We start from the raw sequence: 14,444 nt of genomic DNA on the forward strand, positions 1-14,444 counted from the left end.
GACGGTTATACCCAAAGCTCTGCTCTACTTGCACCTAAATCGTTCATTAACTCGCTCTGTATAGAAGATATGTGTACACTTTCTCCCGCAAAAGTGTGTAATTTCTATAGATGCAAATGTTTGCGGAACATTATTTTTCCCAAAATCACATAGTTTTGAAGCTACAGTGAAAACCCCGATTTTTGGGGGTCCGGCATGGAGACGCCTAATATCTCAAAAACTGTGATACTTAGAGGAATAATGTTTTCAGCAAAAAGCTTCATAATAATTGTAACATGTGACCATGTCTCATAGCGAATGTAAATAGTTGTAAAAATTGTATTTTGTATTTGCATGTTAGGAGGTAGGAAATATTGTTCATTTTTAAAATAAAATTCCCTCTCGAGACGCCGCGGTTACCAATGGCTCCATTATACCGACCGAAGGGGAGCGGAGAGATCGCGTAACGCTTGGGAGTTGGGCTGAAGCCCGCAAGAGGGAGTTGCCAGCGGACGGCAACTGGATCGGAGCTTTTGTATTCGGGCAAGCAAGGCGATCGAATGTGCCGTAAAGTCCGCTCCTTGAGTCGGTTCGGAGTTTTACATGCGGATCCTACGTGGCGGTAAAAAGTGGTTATAGATCCCATCGTCGGTGGATCGAAAAGTGTGTGCGTGGCCCGGGAAAAGTCCCCGCCACATAGTTATCGTTGAAGTGCCCAGAAAATCGTGTGACCGTGTTCAAACCCGATAGGATGTAATTGCGCCAATCCGTGCCACAATACCCGTCCGTGCAAGTGGGAGATTAATGTACCAGAAAATCGCACCAGCCACCACGGTTTTTACAGTGTTCTGTGAAGTTCCAAAAAAATTACCCTCCCGTCATCGACCCCGGTCCGAGCCACAAGGAGCCGCCAAGCGTCCGGGGAAAGTTGCCGCGTTTATATTCGATCAGTTAGGCAGATCCCTGGGATATGGCAAGTCTACAACCCGTACTTACATAATCTAAAACTTTCTTGAACATACTATAACTCTATATCATCAAATTAGAAAGTTAAATGCTGCAGCGCCACCTGTGTTTGAGTTCCGAACTTATACTAACCACCAGTCGTTACGTCTATTGACATACAGAAATTCTTCCGAAGACACCATATTGAAAAAAACACTGTGAAAATAGTTATTAAAAAAGTTCACGATTCCGAGCCACTTCCGAATCAAACCACTGTGCAATGGCTGGCCGTCCAGGGCGGTCAATCCCCGCTAGGCCATCTGGGCGTTTCGCAACAGTTCAACACATAATTACTTGAGTCCCATAGAGTTCTACAAATGAAAGTCCCCATTCACAAATAAATCTTGTGTAGCCCAAAGCAGTTACTTAGGACCATTTCTATTTATTTTCTTTTTCAACCCTCTAACAGGCAAAGCCATCTGTAGCCGTAAGCGGCTATCGTATTTAACGATGATAATTATTAATTATATGTGTGATGATGTGCTCGGTGAATTTATAACTTATTCTGACCAGGGCTTGAAAAGGGATCGCAAGATGAATGTGACTGCCGTGAATGCGAACTTTCCGCATTCAAACTCCGCTTTTTGAACGATCATTTGACTGTTTTTTGAATCCAGTCAATCTGCCGCTTGCGCTGCTGCCGTCTTACAATTCATGCGGCATCTCAGCAAAAGCAAACATCCGATCTCCCGTTTTACTTTGCGCTTTGAGAATATAAACTGCAAACTGACTGGAAGCATACGGTGACGTATTTTTTCGTTTCTCTTTTTGTCTCCAAATCGGCTGCTCACAGTAATAGTTTGTCACCCGGACGTCGGTCCGACGCAAGCAAAATATTCGTTTGTATTGGACGGAATCCGACCGACTTCTTCCATGCACATGTAATGGTTTGTTTTTTTTTTTTTTTTGTAGTATTGAATCATACGATTGTGCGGTTGCTTTTCGTTAGCGTGGTGACTGCCAGTCATTTGACTGTTTTGCAGTCATTCGCTGCTCCAAACGGTAAAGGTAACTTGATCGAAACGAAAATGTTAAAAAGCTTAAGCACGCGTTCGTTCTACTGCGTGCAATCGGCGTTTGACTGAGCAAACTGCCAGTTGTGTTATGCATAGCGTACTCCACCACTAAACGGACGGTGTGAACTTGAATGCGCGTTAGTGTGACTGCGGTAGAAAAAAAGGATCGGTCGTAGCCCTGATTCTGACAAATCCCACGCATTTCTCATCATACCACTCATTTTCCCTGCGAATCTGAGCCTCCTTTTCCGACGTAAAGTCATTCTGAATGTTGAATGGCCGCCAAATTTCCTCCGATGTTTTACCTTTGATCATATTCGCTACAGTTTTACAGCAAGTGTCCAAAAAGAGGCTTGATATCCAGATAGTTGGCCGTCAAAATTAGATCAAAACACCGTTCCCTGATCGACCCGTAGGAAATCCTGTTTCCACGGACAGATATCATCCGTCCGTTTGATTTGAAAGTGTAATTAACTTGATTACTTTTATCTACCATTTTAAAGCTCTGGTATCGTCAGCGTCGTAGACCTCCCCCCCCCCCCCCTAGAAGGTAAGCAATGACGTCGACTATATTCTTCCGCGCCAAATACCCCAGTAACATCCTTCTGTGGCTGACGATCAGCAACAAAAGAATGTTCAAGCCGCTGTTGTTTTGTTCGGGGTTCACGGCAGATATAGTACGAAGTACCTACTGGAAGTTGCCGTCTTCATCAAGAAGTATCGCGCAAAGGTGTCCGGACCTAGCCTTGGTCCAGAAAATCACTAGAGGAAATGAACCGGCCGAAGATAAACGTTATACCGTCGATCACCAACTCTCCCAATGTTCTCCATCTGTAACCAATACAAAATTTTTGTGGTGAAGCTCAAAAGTAGCATTTACTCCTATAATTTTGTTACCCAAACGGAGCGGGAGCTGATTGCCAACGCCACAAAACTCATACATATTTCTTCCCGCTTGATCACATTATGCTTTGCTTCATCTGCTACCCGGAGCTATGCACATATACATACAAACTCCTTGTTGAACATCATAGGCATTCTCTCGTGCGATACGTAACTGTGAGTGAGTGTGAGGGAATAAATCTCTAAATAAATCGCAAAGTTAAACTAAAACGCACATTTAAATTACATGTTTATCTAGCTCTTATTAGGACTGTTATTTTTTAGTTAAGAAAATGTCGATTCCCGCGAAGGAAAAATATAAATTCCGCCAATATGTTTGCCATCTTAATTCATGAATGTGTGTTGCATTTTTCGCTGCGGATGTTTTCTCTGACGGTAGATTCTCTTTTGCTCTCTGGTTCGTTGTATGAAATACCAGCTGTGGAAGAAGTAAGCAAAATGCTCACAGCTAAATTTGGTTCACATCGCATAGCAACAGAGACATCGCGTATAATAGCGAAAGAAATTCACATGTGAGATTCGCACTTGTGATCAAGGTTGAAATTTCATGTTTGAAAACTCATTGAGTTTTTTGCTGCTATGAATTTTTCAACACTGCTCCCTACGGCCACTTTATCTTTCCAGGACAAAACATGGTTCTGGAAGCTTAGGTGGCCCACGCAGGTAACCAGTAAGCATTTCCAATGCAATTTAAATGCAAGACAATAAGCATTTAAGTTGCCATAAATGCTACTTAAATGCTATTTTGGCAAAATATGCGGCTACTTTACTGCTAGCCCTCTTATAGTGCTGACAATGCTTATTTGCAGCTAGTACAAGAAGAATTTAAATAGAATTGTGGATGCCAATTTACAACAGTTCTGCAGTCAAAAGGCTGATAAACAGCAACCTACAGTGTAAAACGCCAGCGATGCTAATAAACGATTGATTTACTGCTTATACTAATGCTTATTGGTTACCTGGACATCTTCTGTTTATGTGTGAGTCAACTAGTCTGCATTTAGCGGAGCATAATAAAAGTGCACATTTCTCTTAAAAAGATCGTAAAAACCTCTTGAATAATACAGAAACTGCTCCTATATAATGAGAGAGAGAGTCAATAGGATCGTAGCAATTGGCCTTGCAATTGTACTGTACTCTAACAGCTGGCTGCGAAGTCTGTCGTATAAAAACAGAAGGTCAAGTTTCGATAACGGAATGTATCACCTAGGCTTCCACGTCCACGGTAAAATTGCAACAACAGAAAAGGAAAAAGACACCAAACTCATTCGTTCGGGATGTGACAAAAAAACAGAATCTGAGCAAGAGTATCGTGTAGAGGGCCAAAACTCGAACTGCCCAAGTAGCACATTTTAGGTTCATTTAGTTGAAGCAACCGAATTACGACTAAAATTTATTATAATTCGGTTACCACAACTACTTTGTAACAACCGTGCTAGTAGGGTGGGATACGTACGTTCAAGGTTCAGAAGGCCCCAACTCCTCGTAATGGACGACGAGACCTATGTGATAGCGGACTTCAACCAAATTCCGGGGAACTAGTATTTCACTGCCAAGGATAAGTTTGATGTTCCAGAGAACCTCCAAAACCAGAAATTGTCGAAGTTTGTCAAGAAATTCTGATTCTTTGCTGGAGTGGCAAATAAGGTCGATTTTGTGCCAAAAGATCTTAACCCCCAAACCCAAACAGACCAGAGCTGCGACCGATCGAGAAATTCTGGGCTATTTTGAAGCAGAATCTTCTGAAACGTATTAAAGTAGTAAAAACAGTTGAAGAAATGAAGCAAGCATGGGTAAATATGCAAAAATATGTCGGTTATGCAGAATCTCGTGGGGTCCTGAAAATTTGATGGCAACCGAATAAAAACTCGAATTTTGCTAATTAATTTTGTGTGTGGCAATTTTAAATGGTTACTTGGAAAATGCGCTCTGAATTAGTTAGCTTGATATTGACATAAAAAAAATTCAAAAAACAGTTCCCATTACATCGCCATCCGAAATCAACCTATTTTTTTAATGCATACGAAAAAAGATTCTCGAAATACCGTTCAATCAAACGGCAAGTGAATATCCCTTTCACAACGCGAAATAAGTTGACGGAGATCTACATTCGTAAGCCCGTATGAAATGATTTGGCTGAACGGACAAACCAGTTAACCACAACCAGACATAAACGAACCAGAAGGGCAATAAATTATTAGCGCTTGAATTTCGCCGCTTTAATTAGGCTGTCAATTTCTATCCAAATATATAGCCGCGGCATAAGCAACGCATTCGGCTAGACTTTTTCGGATAAACTGTGCTGTTTGACAGAATTGTGTCATACCTGTAGGTACATGTTTACTGAAAAATGATTCAAGCCGGCTTAAAACTAAATGAGATGTTTTTTTTTCAATTTTTTACGACGCCACACAGAGAGGGTTGTATGAAACAATTAATTTAATAAAAAAAAACTATTAGAGCAATTCAGGCAGATAGGTATTAATAAACATTAAAATTAGTGACCTATACCGATTGTTTCAATTGTTTCAATTACGAAGATGAATGCCAGTTGTATCGAAGTAGACAATTTTAAATCTAACCTTAATTTTTCTATCTTCCTCCCGCAGGCAGCGGACTGATAGACGAAACCGAGTTCCTGCAGTGGGTGGCCCGCATTCAAGCGCTGAAAGAAGACAGTAGCACAAGCAGCAGCAGTAGTAGCACCAGCGCCACCCAAGCGGCGGACGATGACCTCACGCAGGACTTGGTGGCGGCTTTCAGGTATGACACGGAAATCGACTCGGCGACAATGCGCCTACACGACATCGGGCAAACAGCAATTAACTAATGTCAATTCTAATTTTAGGGTTTTCGACCGAGACGGCAATGGTTACATTACGCGGGACGAGCTCAAGTCAGCCATGGACATGATTGGCGAGAACGTGACGGAGTACCAGCTCAACGAAATGCTGGAACTGGCCGATGCGGACAAGGACGGCCGGATCAACTACGAAGGTATGGAGGATTAACTTTTGATCTTTGATTTGGGCTAAACAATAGTAATATTACTTCATTCAAATGTGGCTCACATTGCCGTTCTACATGTGTTTGTGCGCGTGTATTTGTGCCCACAGAAATTGGTCATCTGTAAATATGAATATTCATTCGCATTGGAAAGTTGCTGGCGTTAAATACTTAGCTGTGCTATGTAATATTCAGTACTGAATTGTTGATTTTTGGAACAAACCAGCCCGAGGCTGATAGACTAACTCATACATCTAATTGGTAATTGGGGTTTTGTTTGGAAAATGTATTGGTCCAATTGAAAATAGTTAAATTAGCATCATGTCACGCGCGTCAACAATCGACTGCTTAGGATCACCATCACTTAACGCCACGTTCATCAGTGTATGTCTATGCTAAAGCGTTTTCTTGCTGCTACTTGCCTGTTTTGAGACTTAATCTTATTTTAGAATACTATTACCTAGTTCTTTCTCACCTAAATCTCCCTTCAGTTCTTCTATCTATCCGCACAGTTTTTCTTAAGTTATTTCGAAGCTTTAAAACTCCATAATTTGGTACTACAGTGACAGATTTATGGAGACGCAAGGTCATCTGTTAATTGTAGGTATCAAATTTTTAAATTTATTGTAATTAAAACCAGTTTACTTAAATGACATTATCTTAACAGTGAACCTACTTCAAATCCTTGTGTTTCTGTATTTTCGTTGGTCATATAAGCTTGCAATATTACAAAATCTTCTTTTCCATGGACTTTTTAATGCATAAGACGTTACATACGTGTGAGAATTCATGAAAATATATATTACAAATGGAAGATACATATTTATTAATAACATAGTGTTATTGATCTTCAGCAAATCCATAACAAATAACTTAAATAAATGTGCAAAATTCTTAATTTAGGTTTAAACGTTAGTTTAAAGCAACAGCAAGTTCATTCACTTAATAACAGCGTTCATCTGCAGTTACCAGTGCCTTCATTGCTAGAATACAGTCCAACGGTTTGGAACACCGCGCCAAAATCATCCACTCCTTCAATCAAAATCCATCAGTTTTTACGAACGACCAGGGTCTGTTCATTTGTGCGCTTTTAATCGTTTCTGAAAATCGTGTTTTGCCGTTTGCTCTGCTCCATTCGAGATTCGTTTGTTACCCGTTTCGTATTTCTTTTTTAAAAATCCCCTTCATCTGCTATTTATCCCACAGACTTCCAGAACTTTTTCCTTAACAATATCGACACGTTTGTGCAAAATGGACGCAAATAAGCGATGCGGGATTTAGCGAGCGCACGGTGACACAGGACGCACCGAACGCACGTACATATTATTATTGATCGTCCCTGCTTGGAATACACACAAAAAATAAACAAACAAAAAACGAAAGCGATTTTATTCGCCTACTATCCCTACAGATAAACAATATTATGATATTCTAGCGAGAGTGATACCTAGTTGCTACAACAATGGCGATTATTACTAAAACTTTGTGATTGTTACTGTTGTATTATGATAATCAACCTACAGATAATATACATAGTGATATATGTGATTCAGTGATGAGGCAATAAATAATGTTCAAAAGGAGTGCTGTGGTGAAACTATAGACTTTACTTGTGTCAAGGAACTTCCGTTGATCGTCGAAACAAAAACAAAACAACAACAAACAGGTTCGATTGTGCGAAGAAAAATCGTGTGCTGAATAACTAGACCTACTAGATAATAAACAGTTTAATTTTATGTTCGTCTTTTGCTTTATTTGTGTTGGTATACTAATAATATCTTCCGTTTTAGAGTTTCGGTAGCCTTACCAAAGTGCAGTAGAGATGCATGGCTGGCGGTGGATATTTTGTTATGCTTTCATTTCGTTCTATGCTCATTGGAAGGAATAGAAAATTATGCGAAACGTTTTTCGATCATTTTGGTAGAGACCAAACTTCATTTAAATGCAATAGACAGGGTAATTTATATAATTTGGACAGGCGATACGCGTACTCTATTTCGGACTTTCACGGTAAATCATATGGAAAATGTCAAAAATAGAGTACCCGTAACGCTTGTCCAAAATAGATAAATCACCCTAGTAATCTAAAACTAGCCCATAGGTCTTTCTTTCGCTCTTACTAAAGAGGACGAAGGTCTAAAGAGTCTACTAAAGAGTACTGAAGTGAGGACAGTAATGTTCTCAGCATGAATATTTTATTAATCTTATATTGCCGAACCGTCGCGTCAAGGTAAAGGGAAATGAAAGTGTTCCAGCGGAACACTCTCAAACGCAAAACTTATATAAAAGCCATCGTCGTCGTTGTCATCAGCAGCATAGAACCGAGACGCCTCGTGCTGTTTCAAGCAGTCGTCTCCATTGAACTCGATCTTGGGCCACTCGTTGTCAATTTCCCAGTCATCTCAGGAGTCGCAAAACACTTTCGACCTGGTCGAGCCATCCTGCACATTGAGTCCCCCTGTTCCTGGTCCCGATAGGGTTGTTGAAGAGATCTATTTTTGTCGCATTGTCGTCCGGCATCCTTGCGACGTGTCCAGCCCGCTATAGCCTACCGACTTTCGCCAGACTTTCATATCGTATGAATATCTCCAGGCAGTGCCTGTAACTCGTGATTCATACGCTTCCACCGCTCTCCACTTTTAGTTTGTACTCCGCCAAATATAGTCCCCAGCACTTTTCGCTCGAGCACTGCAAGGCCGCGTATATCCTCTGTGAGCAGCGTCACGACTTTAAGTCCATAAGTCCGTCCAATAAGGGTTTTGTACATCTTGATCGTAGTGTTTTCCGAAGGGCAAAGTAGGCTAGAATGCGCCACTGGATCTCCTTAGAAGTATTATTGTCTGCGGTCACCAACGATCCCAAATACACGAACTCATCTACCACTGTTGGTTCGTCGCCGTAAATGGTTACTGTCCGTGGAATGCACACGTTTGTTTCTCTCTGGTGTAGATTGGCAGTCTGGCGTAGACTGACTCCTCCGTCGCAAAGTCCCTGGTTATGATATTAAAGTTATCTGCAAAACCAAACAGTTGGCTACCCTTGACGAAAATCGTGTCGGCGCCTGCTCGTTAGATCACGCCCTCAAGAACAATATGTTTCTTATTCTTTATTTCGAAGGTTTTCGACCTGCAGCTGGTTCGCCTCTTGAGTATGCAGCTGAAAAAAAACAGCTCAAAAAAAATCCTGCTATTTGCTGAAGAAATTTTGACAACTGCAAGGCAAGCAACTATACCTCAGTCATTTTTTCTTGTGGTAACAATTGAGTCGGATATTATTCCGTTCAGAAAGGTGACGTTATTCACTTGCATATAACTGCGCCATCTGAGCGTAAAATAATATTACTTATGAGGTACGTATGTAGGGTACTCGATCCAGTAGTTGTGGTAGTACCAATAGTTGCGCTACTATTCATTATTAATGCATATTTTCGTCACCGTAGCATTTTAGATAAAACAATTACATTCATTATACAAAACAGGTTTTTATAAGTATTGGTAGTTAGACTACACCATTTAAAATTAAAGCATTATTTGCTAAAATGCCAATTTTCCAAAATCCAACGCGCAGTTGGAGCGCACAACTATAGGCGCTCATCTATAGTTTTGCTACGATGTTTTTTCACTTAGCAACCTAGCAATGTATATGGAATACCACAATTAAAGGAACATCAAACTTAATTAAGGAAACATTAGCGCAACTGTTGGTACAATATAATTGAATCGGAAAATTCATTTTTTCTTCATAAAGCTTCTCGTACAACGAAAGCAATTGTCTTGCCTTGTGACAAATACCTTGTATTTGATAAATTAAAATCCCACAAGCATTAATTGAAGCATATATCTCAATAAACAAGCAAAATGAAGTTATATTGTGCTTAGTAGCGCAACTAATGGATCATCTACCCTACTGGTTAAGAAACCATTAGAGAAGTCGAGCATTTCTTGTTCTATCTTTTTACCCATTTCTTTTCAGCAGCGTACTCCGCTTTAAGGTGAAATTAGTCGTCATCGTTTGTTTGTTTTGTTTGAAACAAAAATTCTGTTCATGAAAATTCATTTGAAGTGTTCAGATTCGCAAGAAGAATGCAGTATTTACAACTTTACGAAGAAAACTCCGCTTTTGGGCCCAAAAACTGCTTCCAAAATTAGGCTTTCCGACGAAAAGTTGATGACTGCTAATTTCCCGTTAAGAGCGATGGTGAATAATATACAGAATAAGCCGTCATCTTGTCTCAACACATCACTCGATCTAATGTACCGTCATAAGACAGAGAAAACAATTGTGTTTACAAGAAAAATTCACTTGGTTTCTAAATATTTAAGAACAGTGCCTTTTTTGAAAAAAGACTTTTTTTATGGGTGCCATTTACCGCTCATATTTTTTATTGTTGCCAAATAAAAAAAAACTCCGCGTTTTGACCCATGTTTTGGGTCTGGCTTTTATAGTAAGTAAGAACGCTAATATGAATACTGTTGGCATGTTTCACGTTATTTAGAAGAATAGTTTCTAAATAACCAAGGCAACAAGCTCGCTTGAGCTAAAACTTAATTTAGTCATTTGCACGCGACTAACTATAAAGATTATTTATTTTGGAAATGAGCTTTTATGAACATAGTGGAAATTTCACGGGGCGAATCACTTCAAATTTATTAAATGTATTAAATCTATTTACGCATATTTACATACTTTTACCCGGGTGCTAAATATATTTACCGGTATTGTTGAATATTTTACAAATGTTTCCACCTTTTTCAATAGGATCTTGAGCTGTCAAGTCCCATGAGTCCACCCCGGTGGCAACTTTGACGTTTGCGAACAAAATAGGTGAAGCCAACATAGCTGGATCACTGGATCACTTTTATACGTATTGGATCACTAGTGTGCGTGTAAAAGAACGATTCACACGATATTTCTGCAGCACCACACGTGATTTTCGCTGCATTATTATTTATTTCTTGTCCTAAAGGCAAAGTTTTCTGTTAGTTGATAGTAAATCATTTTATCGATGAATTGTTATTGAGATTCATGTAAAATTCTTCACTTCTACGTGATTATGTTTTGTTGGCTTGATCGCATCACTTCACTGCCGTGTGAATGCTGCGTATTAAAAGCAAAACGCCTATAGCGCCACCTCATTTTGTGTCGGTTTCAGGAAACATAGTAGATGCCCGGAGGTTGCATGAGTCCCATAAAAGTATGTGGCAAGAGTTGTTATGATGAGGTGGACACATTTAAAATAGTAAATTACCACATATTGAATATTTACGCAGGAAGTGATTTACCCCGTGGGAAATTTATGTTTAATTCGTTTCATCAAACATACAAAATTATTATTTGTTAATAGTGTTTACAATATAGGGTATGTTGCTGCTTCATCATAATTGCCTATTCCCGTCCTATCCAACGTAAATTATTAAAAATATCAGCGATTTTTTGACTCACAATGCAAAATTAGTTATTCCCTAATATTTTAGTTTGTTGTCTATCATACGCGATCAATCAAAGTGAGCTGAGATTTATTTAAATGCCATTTTTCATTAACGGGAATTTAGCAGTCATCAACTTTTCGTCGAAAAGCCTAATTTTGGAAGCAGTTTTTGGGCCCAAACTCGGAGTTTTCTTCGTAAAATTGTAAATACTGCATTCTTCTTGCGAATCTGAACACTTCAAATATATTTTCATGAACAGAACTTTTGTTTCAAACAAAAAACCTGTTTTTGAAATTGGCAGAATCGATGACGACTAATTTCACCTTAAAGAATTCCTAGCAGCCAAATTTCCTATGTTTTTTCGTGCGACGAAGAAGAAAATGTCGACTAATCGTTTCAATTTCCGTCATTCATAAAATGAAAATAACTCACGCAACGCATTGTCGTTATTCTGCAGCCGGGAAAACTTGCATGACCTGCAGAAATTTTGCAGAATAACATTTGTCATGCCGTCCTACACAAATACATGCGAGCTAAACATTATTGTGATTTTTAGTTCGGACGATGAAAAATTTTGATGGACGGATTTTAAAACGGTACGACGAATTTAAGAAATAAAGTCAGTTGCGTAATTTCAATAAAATGGTTTAATAATCGCTTTTAGTGAATTCAAAGTTCACGGATCCGAAGGTAAGTGTGTCAAATCAGCAGCAGAACTTTGGGATATTGATTAAATCCACCTAAGAAATGATGAAAATTAGAGTAGGAAAGCCACTCTAATTTTCATCATTTCTTAGGTAGATTTAATCAATACTACTACGATGGGAATTAGAAATAAACCCTATGAGCCATTTTAAAAAGATATAAGCATTTTTTGTTTGAAATGCGCGGTAAATGGAGCTGAGCGGTGAATGGCGACCTTATGGTAGCTCTGATCAGTCGCGTCAGTTTATCTGGAAAATCATGATTGTACAGAAGTACTTTTTTACACGGGCTATTTTTTCGAATATTAAGAACGGGCCAACTTAGGTACCATTGATTTATTTCTCAATACATTTGGGAGAGGCCCGACATTCGTCACGTATTTTGTAAATGGTCCCTAAGTTGCACCGTTCTTGAGTAATCGAAAAAAAAACGTGTAAAAAAAGAGTTGAGTGATATCTGGTCTCGATCAACAGTATCCTATGCTGCTTTGAAATCAATAAATATGTGACGCATGGGCACGTTGTACTCCCGACAGTACTGCAACGTCTGTCGGATGGTAAAAATGCGGTCCGTAGTTGCGTGAGCTCCCATGAAGCCCGTCTGGTAATTCTCTACGAAGCTTTGTGCTATCAGTGACACCCGGCGTAACAGGATCTGGGAGAGTATATTGTAAGGAACGTAATCCTCAAGCCACAGAGCAGCGTTTGCCAGCGTTATGCCATGATTGTTGTAATAGTCGAGTTGATCACCCTTTTTATTGATGGGGCAAAACACTCCTTCCATCCATTCCTCCGGTAGCTTCTCCTCATTCTATATCTTGGAAATAACTGAAGTTTTAGGAGCGTCTTAGTAGAATGTGAAACCTGAACTTAAATAAAAAAGAAAACTTTCGTGTGCATCCAAACACGCACACGCTACTTTCTACAGATGATAGCGAACCTGGTGTTAGCAAGTAACTTTTTTGCACGAAAACACACGAATGCACACGAAATCATTTGAAAGCATGTAGAAGTGATAGGTACCGAGCGTTCTGCTTATATTGCTGTTATTCTTTTCTATGCGAAATCAAAAGAGATTCTGTAACCTTTTTTGATCGCCGCGATGTTTGAACTTTCACCTATGTTCTGTGGTAATGCCATCCAGGTGGTTTTTCTGTATTCCGCTCTTCGTTCTTTTTGTTGTGGCCATCCTTCAATACCGGAATTGTGACCGACGTTTCTCCTAATGATGCTGAGATTTATTTGTCAAACGCGTTACTTGAACCCAGCTCATTGCACTGTGATCGATTCCCTGTTGAAGAAGATCCGTGATGGTTGAAGCGAAGAACATGTTGTCGAAAGCGCCTTCAATATCAAGAAAAGCACAAAGGGCTGTCTCTTGTTATTGGATCGATTTCTTAATTAACGCTACTAAGCAGTGGCAGTACGGTTTTCGTAGATTTAAAACCGAATGAGATAGAACATAGCTTTTCCGACCATCGTAAAACATTTGGTAGCAAATCTTCCCCACATAATATTTTTTCTAGACTGTAGAGATTCTCTTACATACCCACAAAAAATATTTGTTCTACGATGCTTGATTCAAAAGCCACGAAGTTATTAAAATAAGCTGGCGTGCTGTAGATGGTTGCAGATAGAAAAAATTATTTATAATGTAATAACTTTTACTGTTTTATTCATTCCAGAATTTGCTCGGTTGCTGTTGTAATAAGGAACCTCGAGACAACTTCCGTTTACTCACACAGAATGAACGCGAAAATAATAAGCCGACGACAGCAACGTGGAACTGAAGACACGGACATTGCAGTCTGTTTCGGTCATGATCGGCAGTGTGCAAGGGTGCATCAAGAAACTTCTCATTGAGCAGATGTACCCTTCTTGTTTTATATGCAATAGCACTAGACTTACAAACGTTACTCATTAGGAAACGCAGGACTTTATTTTGTTAGCTTATTCAGCATGTTATAATTTAGTGAGACGAAAATTCAAAATGGAAGACCAACATAAAAGTGTTACTAAAAGTAACGTGCTGGCTCTACATTCTTTTTTTTTTGGTCCATTTTGCACACCGTTATTACGAGTCCGGCGCTGGATGCATAGCTAAGCAAAAATATTTAGGATAGTTAGCTTAACATTGTTGATTTTTCATAATTTATTTTACCCGTTTTGTTTGTTTGATTGTTGTTGTTATTACCACTGAAAAAAAAACTATTAGTGCTGCAAAATGCATTATAAATATCCCCACTAAACCTAAACACATAATATAAACTCCAGAATACCTATATCTAGTAATAATCACGAACGGTGAATAAAAGTATATATAATGTTTGAGGTTATGTTTAAAAGTAAATTTGTACAAATCTATTTCCAACTTCTTCCCCCGATTGTTTCGATTGACAAAG

General features: G+C 39.2%; 1 protein-coding gene across 3 annotated transcripts in view; it reads left to right on the forward strand.

The window, feature by feature from the left end:
- LOC128734934 (calcium-binding protein E63-1) overlaps nt 1-14,198 on the forward strand; it is a 56,128-nt gene extending 41,930 nt beyond the window's left edge. For 2 of the 3 annotated variants that reach the window (XM_053829341.1, XM_053829342.1), the window contains exons 3-5: nt 5,513-5,666; nt 5,752-5,900; nt 7,116-7,611. In XM_053829341.1, the coding sequence (XP_053685316.1) occupies nt 5,513-5,666; nt 5,752-5,900; nt 7,116-7,174 (362 nt within the window). In that variant the 3' untranslated portion in view covers nt 7,175-7,611. Of the gene's footprint in view, nt 1-5,512; nt 5,667-5,751; nt 5,901-7,115; nt 7,612-13,727 lie in introns of those variants that run through there. The other variant, XM_053829343.1, reaches the window with a different exon arrangement.
- Nucleotides 14,199-14,444: the final 246 nt, after the last annotated feature.

The sequence above is a fragment of the Sabethes cyaneus genome, chromosome 2 (genome assembly GCF_943734655.1).
Source record: "Sabethes cyaneus chromosome 2, idSabCyanKW18_F2, whole genome shotgun sequence".
Taxonomy (NCBI): domain Eukaryota; kingdom Metazoa; phylum Arthropoda; class Insecta; order Diptera; family Culicidae; genus Sabethes; species Sabethes cyaneus.